This window comes from Phaethon lepturus, unplaced genomic scaffold (genome assembly GCF_000687285.1).
Source record: "Phaethon lepturus isolate BGI_N335 unplaced genomic scaffold, ASM68728v1 scaffold56661, whole genome shotgun sequence".
Lineage (NCBI taxonomy): Eukaryota > Metazoa > Chordata > Aves > Phaethontiformes > Phaethontidae > Phaethon > Phaethon lepturus.
In genome coordinates, this window is record NW_010519529.1 from 2,862 (window position 1) to 10,121 (window position 7,260).

The 7,260-nt window shown below is 43.4% G+C and overlaps 1 protein-coding gene across 1 annotated transcript; it reads left to right on the plus strand.

Annotated features, from left to right (window-relative positions):
* Positions 1-1,098: 1,098 nt before the first annotated feature.
* ZMAT3 (zinc finger, matrin-type 3) lies at positions 1,099-6,761 on the plus strand. Its single transcript, XM_010297058.1, has 5 exons — positions 1,099-1,368; positions 2,975-3,094; positions 4,858-5,024; positions 5,137-5,237; positions 6,256-6,761. The coding sequence occupies exons 1-5, from the start codon at positions 1,099-1,101 to the stop codon at positions 6,465-6,467; spliced, it is 870 nt and encodes a 289-aa protein (XP_010295360.1). The 3' UTR covers positions 6,468-6,761.
* The last annotated feature ends 499 nt before the right edge of the window (positions 6,762-7,260 follow it).

Sequence of the window (7,260 nt, forward strand, 5' to 3'; positions counted from 1 at the left end):
CAGTGTAGCAGTGAACAGTATTTGTTATGATAAGATGCTAATAAGACATTAAGAAAAGTAGCTGTGCTTTGGTTCATAGTATCACTGCTCTGCTGTATTCTAGGAATATTCATCCCAGGCTTTAGATGTGATTTATAAACTTTAATTAAGTAAGCTTCTCGGAACCCCTTGCTGGAAATGTAGGGTTAGTTCTAAAAACCTGAATTAACTGAGAAATAATTGAATAAAGGTTAATATGGGATAAGCTCTCCATTTTGCAGAAGAAGAAGATACAGTTTTAAATGTTGCATCATTTGTAGTTAGTAAAGGAAACATGAGAAATAGCTCAAGGTCATTCAATAAGACCGTGGAAGAGAACCCTTGGGAGCTGACTGTGTACAACAAGGTGTGCTGACCGTGATTCTCACTGTTTGCCTTTTTGTTGACTTACTGGAGAAAAGTTAATTGTAGAATATCTTTCCTCAGGAAGGTCTTTGTTAATATTTGAGGGACATATTTGTGTGTATTTTATATCTACCTATATATTAAAAAAAATCTGCTTTGAAATATTTGAGTTCTTTTTAAGTCATCAGTAGCATTAATACATTGTAATATTTGTTTAGGTCTTGGAGTGTGAGCTTGTTCTTGGGCTGTCAGAAGAGGATGCGGCTAGTGGTTGTATCCCTCCCATTCCCATTAACACAACTGTATGTGCTGTGCGTGTTGTATGTCACATCTTCTAGTGGCCATCGAGCAGTGGGGTGTGCGTGCTGTGGGTCAGGTACTATGAGTGGTTAGGAATCATTATCTGTACAGGAGAGTGCCATGGAGTACTAACAACTACATTTTGGACTTCAATCCACTTTTTACATACGTATCTTTTAATCTGGCTGTTTGGGATGCTGCTGTTTCTGTGGGGTAAGGTGTTATAAACTGACTTGATCCTGCTTGGCGTTGTGAAAAGCCATAAAGTAGAGGCAATGAAGTTACAGAAGTTGTGCCCTAGATAGTCAGTGTTCCTGCTAGTGCTGCTTATTTTGGCATTTGTGTCTCTCTGGTCTAGATCTGAAGAAGACTCCTCATCCTTCAGAAATAGCATGCTCACAGTCTTCCTGGCCAATGATTCTTCTACAGCAAACAGGACTTCTTCCTTTTCCTGAGAAGCCTTCATCTCTTCCTATGTCAGTGGCTACAAGGCCAAGAGCCAGCTCACCACTGTCCCCACCAAAATCTCTCGGACTGGGGCCTTCCTTTCATCACACACAAGAAGAAGATCTTGCAAAGGTGGTGGAGCAGGATCCTATGCTGGAAGAACTATGTAAGCCTTTGTGCTGTAAGCTTTGCAATGTCACTCTGAATTCAGCACAACAAGCCCAGGCTCATTACCAGGTAAGGAGAGTAGCAAGAGGCACAGCTTTTCAGGGCTGCAGCATCTGCAGCTGGTGTAGACATACCTGTGCTGGCACGTGCACTGCCAGTAGCGTTGCTGTGGTAGCACAGAGCTAAGTGTGGGCTAATGCACGAGGACTAACTTAGCTTCTTAAGGAGGTTTCCAGTGCTTTGTTGAGGTTATGCACACCAGCAGCAGCATTTGAATTAGCTTGTCTGAAGCTACCTCTACACCATCTAATGGACCAGAAGCTGTGGCTAGAACTGCTCTGTAGACCTATCTTCACCCTGCTTGAATTTGTTCATCCAGACATGCTGCAGTGCTTTTCTTTAAGGTGTCATCACTGGAGCATGTTGTGAAAACTTTGTCTGCAGGGACAGAGAAGTAGTACCAAGATGGCACGCATGAAAAGACACTCATAATTTTCCTTTGTTTTATGCGATCTGTTTTCCACCTGGACACGTATCCAATAAAACAGAACTGATTCCACAGACATGATTTTGTAAGGCCTGGACAGATGTTTTCTGCTGAATCCAGCAGTGTGGTTAGGAGAGGGACCTGCTGCCATGTGCTCATCACTGCCTCCTTCCTGAGGTTACGCACATGACTGATCTGCTGGTGGGGCCATTTATGCAAACTTTGTCATCTGCTTTGGACAGCATCAGCTAAGCCAGTTCAGACCAAATTGATTTTGTTCAAGACCAAATTAAATTTTGGTCTGGTTGGCTCGTCTGAAGTAGGTTAGGGACTATTTGTGTATGATTCTTTGCTGAGAGATCAAATATGTCATAGTCTTATGTTACCCTGTTTTACTAGTACCTTCTCTATATTTGCTATATATCTGTGAGATGTGGAGATAGTAACTTTTGCCACCAGCAAATCCGAAAGGGTGTTGTCTATATCCTCAGGACACCAGACCCAGATCTCAGATTTGCTGCTGGCCCTGAAAAAGTGGTTTTGTGCCAGTGAAGGGGTAGGTTGAATTAGCATTACACTCCAATGTCTGATTTCTGCAGTGTTTCTGCCATGAGGGGACAAGTGCATTTATAGTACATAACTTACATTTATGCATATGCCTTACTATATATCCACAAAACATAGACGTACCCTCATGTAGCTCTAATAGGTTTTCAAAACACCAAAATGAACTATAGTATGTTTTCCAAGAGAAAATAAAATATGAAGCGGGGTTTTTTAGATTCAATCTCATGTTTTAACTCATGCTTGCAACCTCATGAAAAGAAGTGTGTGTGTGTGTGTTCTGGCGTATCAAAAAGCTATGCAAAGCAGTTAATGTTTCATGTTTAAAATAAAAAATGCTAGTTTTAAGTGAAATAGAAGCAGATTGAGGAACTAATTGTAACTTTACTGATCTGAGAAAATCTGTTGAAAATGAGGCCTGATTGTGCTAGGTGATGAGCATTTTGGAGAAAAGAGGGGGATGCCAGAATCTCTCAAGTTCAGAGCTGTTATTTTCTGACTGACAGCTTCTTTACCTGAGGCACCATCTTCATGGCCACTTTCTCATTTTGGTCTCTGGATCCTTTTTCTTACCCTGTAAGATACTATTACTACGACAGTGATTAACCTGGTTTCTCTTTACAGGGTAAAAACCACAGTAAGAAACTCCGAAATTACTATGCTGCCAATAGCTGTCCAGCACCTGCCAGAATGAGTAATTCAGTCGAGCCTGCCCCACCTCAGGTTGTCTCCCTTCCAGCTCAGGTAAGGCATGATAAGGTGACTGAGATCATGCTGCTTACTTGTCACCTAACTCCCAATAAGGATAACTAGATCTCACGCTTCGGGTATTAGTGCAGGAGCTGCGAAAGAATTTTCCTTGTGATGGCACAGGATAATGGAAATGGTCTGTTGTGAGCTGTTTGCTTCCTTTTGAAGATGCAGATATTGATCTGCCCTTGCAGCAGAATGTTGGACTTGAAATGTTCTATTTCTGTATGGCAAATACTTTGATTCCTAGGTAAGTCTGATGTGCTGCTGATTATGGTTGTTTAAGGGCAGGTATAAAACAGCATTGTTGGAGCTGGATTTGGACATGAGGGTGTGTCCCCTCTGCATAATCATCCCTCCATTGTGTGAGGAAAGGGAACATGGAAAAAGTGCTTAGGTGCTCCTACACCCATTGCCCAGGGCTGTTATCTAATTCCTCTTTTGTTGCGCCTTTTGCAGTGTTCGTTCCAGTGTGTAGAGTGAGTGGATGGTTCCCTCAGTGATCCAGATTAATTCTGTCTCAGGTGCATTACAGGCAAAAGAGATGATTTTTGCTTTCTTCTTCAAGAATTCATCACTTCTCATTGTCATGGGATTTACAGGCTAACCTGGCTTTTGCATGTGACTGTGCAGGGAACCACAGCTGGGCTGCAGGGATCGAAGCTGTGCCTGTCATTTCCAAAAGCATAAGCTTCTGTTGTCCGTAGAAAAGCAAAGAGCATTTGCCGTAAGCGGCAGACCGTTAACACGCGCTGTCGGAGCTGCCAGAGGGAGGCTCAGTCCTGTGTAAATTGACTTTGCATCTCCCAGAACTGAACCGAGAGGGCATGGGGTCCAGTCCCAGGTAGTGACACGTGGGTGCTATACCTGCTAGGGTATCTGATGCATTTTCTTAGTGGAGAAAATGGTCCATGGCAGTAAAAAGGCTGCTCTGGGACCATGTGAGGATTCATGTTGTAACGTAGAAGCCAGAATTCTGTGTCTGTAAGCTTGAACAGTGTCAAAGGAGACATGAAAGAAACTGCACTTGGCAAGTGCCGCAGTGACATGGCTGTATGAATCACTGCTGCTGCACTGCACTTATGTCTGGATGATACACAAACACTGACCAGACATGGTTGCTGCCCCCAATCCGCATGTGGTCTGACTAGACAGGCAAGGTATCATTCATATGGCAGGAGCTACTGATTGTGAGGTTGGGTCCTTCCTCGGAAGTCTTGATCCAGGTTTTGTCCTACCTGAAGGGTAAGGATCAGAGGTTTGGCAGCTCTTCTACTGTGTTTTTTATCTCTTAGTGTGGTCAGGGAGCTGTGTAGAGACAGAGTACTGTGGAGAGATTGGGTAAACTGTAAATAGAGAGGAGCACCTTTGTCTTTTAGTGGGTCTTCCTCAATGTGAAAGTCACTGTTCGTCAGCTCCCAGCAGTCAGGAGCAGAGGACTTAAATCACTAATGAGAAGTAAACAAGCCCCTGTGGCTATTGCAGAGGTACAGGGTATTGCTTTCTTCTCCATCTGAGGGCAGGCATTTGCCTAGATCTCAAGGAATTTGCAGATCCTCCTGGAGGCTGAGGCAGGGAAAATGAAGTTCTTGTAAGAACAGTTTGGGGAGCACTTGAGAATGTCCTAATCCATATGCTCTAATTCCAGCTTTCTTGCTGTCTGATGAAGATGATACTGGTCTCTGTCCCTGTGATTCAAATATTTCAATGATTTAACCTCCTTGTGTTTCACATGCTGTCTCTCCCTTTGCTGCTAGATGGGATCCAGTAAACCAGGTGGCCGAGTGATCTTGGCCACAGAGAATGATTACTGCAAGCTTTGTGATGCCTCGTTTAGTTCTCCGGCTGTGGCACAGGCTCACTACCAAGGGAAAAATCATGCCAAACGGCTGCGCCTTGCAGAAGCACAGAATAACTCATTCTCGTAGGTATTGTTCAACTTCACACTCAGGCTGAAAGCGTGTGGCAGTCTCTCTGGCAGTCTTTTTTCTCAGAAAACTCTGAACTGCAGCTATTCATATTTGTTTAATCTTCAGGGATGCATCAGAACTAGGCAAACGAAGGGCAAGGAAAGAAGGGAATGAATATAAGATGATGCAGAACAGAAGAAATATGTATACAGTTCAAAACAACACAGGTAACTGTGAGCTTGCATCTGTTCGATAGTTGGAATAATAATAAATAATAAACAGACTTGTTTCTCTTCTGTTTCTGAGACCTGTTTTAGCAGAGACAGGTTGTGAAAGGTGCTGGTCCTAGCTCTGCTGATTCTTCATGTCTGCATGTTTTTTCCAAGCTGCTAAAGTTGCTTTGTTTTGTCAGCCTGCTTGTTAGTTCGGTTTCACAGTTTGCAACTTAATTTACCATCTGCCTGTCACTAAAGCCGCTCTAAGTGGTGACAATTTTCTTGCTTTATTTTCTTGGCAAGTGGCCAGGTGCTTTGACTCCTACTGCAGCACATCAACATGTACTTGCACTCCCATGACCAGAATGAGAAGGCATGTTAGCCTCCCTCTAAGACCATCTGTTCCTGGAGTAGAATCTTTCGTCAGGTGTTAGATACTAACTTTGTCTCTTTACTATGATTTAAAGTGTATTTTATAGTGTCCAGTCCAGCATCTGTTTCTCTCTTTCATTTTGAGTTGCGTTATGAGCACATATTAGCTGAAATCCTGATTCCTGGTGAAGCTTGGTTTAATTGTGTCATTCTAACTGCTGTCATGTGGGAAAGTTAGTTCTATTAAATATAATTTTGTGATAATTTTGAACTGAGGCAGCTTACTCTAATCAAAAGACTGTTCTAATTCTGGAATTGGAGGGTTAAGCAGGGGGAGGAAAAAAAAGACTTGCCTCATCACTTCAATGATTAGACTCTTAATTGTCAAAGTCCTATTGATTCTTAATTAGGCTGGGGCACTAAGCCTACTCTAGTGCTTTAGAAAATACTAGCATGTACCACTCCCCTATGTGCTACACCCCTGTAAATATGGATCTCAGTGGAGAGGTCATGGGAAAATTAGGTTCAGACTCTAATCAGTTAAAGAAGTTAATCTTTGGCTTCTTTTTAAACATTTGTTGGACTTAGCAGTTGTCACTGAGCTGTCTCAAGCTTTTCTTTCTTATAGATAAAATAGGCTTTTCTGTTGTCTCCTCAGGTCCCTACTTCAATCCCCGCTCACGCCAGAGGATTCCTCGGGATCTGGCCATGTGTGTCACCCCCAGTGGCCAGTTCTACTGCTCCATGTGCAACGCCGGGGCCAGTGAGGAGATGGAGTTCAGGCAGCACTTAGAAAGCAAACAGCATAAAAGCAAGGTGTCCGAACAGCGGTATAGGAATGAGATGGAGAACCTAGGCTATGTACAATGACGCGCCACCCTTGGCAGTAGTTTGCAAATAGAGCAGCTTGTCTCTCGCCTGCTGTTTGCCACATGCCCTGCTTTGTGCTCCATTTGATAGGAGTATGCTCTTGAGCTCTACATGTAACACCTGCAAACTTAATGGTATGGTTAGATTTTTTTTCTATCATAGTTGGCAGGATAACGCTGTGCAGGACATGAAGTGTTTTTGATGTTTGTTTGCTAATTATCTAAGGCTCTTCATTGTATTGAGTGGCAGGGAGGACTTTGTCTTCTCCCCAGCCTTCTGCGTGAATATGCAAAGCCCAAGAAGTGCTGGGAACTTCTGTGGTTCTACCACACAGGTGGACCATGTGCAAAGCCCACTTTCCTCTTGGTACAGCATAGAGCAGTGCTCCAGAATGCCTCCCTACAGCAGACTGAATCTCTGGGCAGCTTGTAAAGGAGGGGCAGGAATGGTGCCTGTGGATGTGGGATTTAAGTGGTGTACTTGTCCACAAATTGCTGCTTGTGGACCCCCATTACAGCCCAGAGCAAGTTCTTTCCACATCCTTGTAGAAAGGCTGTGCATACCTCTCCTCCTTGGAGGGTCATGCCTCTTACCGCTTCCTCTGTGATGTTTCACTTGGAACATCTGACATTGGATACCAGCTGATTAGCCCCATTCAGAAATACTCTCTTCTACCAGTTAACAATGAAAAAAGATTCTCAGTGTTGTTGGCTGGGCACCTTAATGCACCATGGGTGTAGCTCATCTCCTTGAAGAGAGTTTGTGGGGTTCTCAGTGGCTTAATGAAGTGAAT

Bases quoted from the DNA above. Each gene is read 5' to 3' on its own strand.
- ZMAT3 (XM_010297058.1), top strand. From the start codon at position 1,099: ATGATTCTTCTACAGCAAACAGGACTTCTTCCTTTTCCTGAGAAGCCT. The intron at 1,369-2,974 runs GTAAGGAGAGTA...TTCTCTTTACAG, and splicing joins AAGCCCAGGCTCATTACCAG to GGTAAAAACCACAGTAAGAA. The intron at 5,025-5,136 runs GTAGGTATTGTT...TTTAATCTTCAG, and splicing joins GCACAGAATAACTCATTCTC to GGATGCATCAGAACTAGGCA.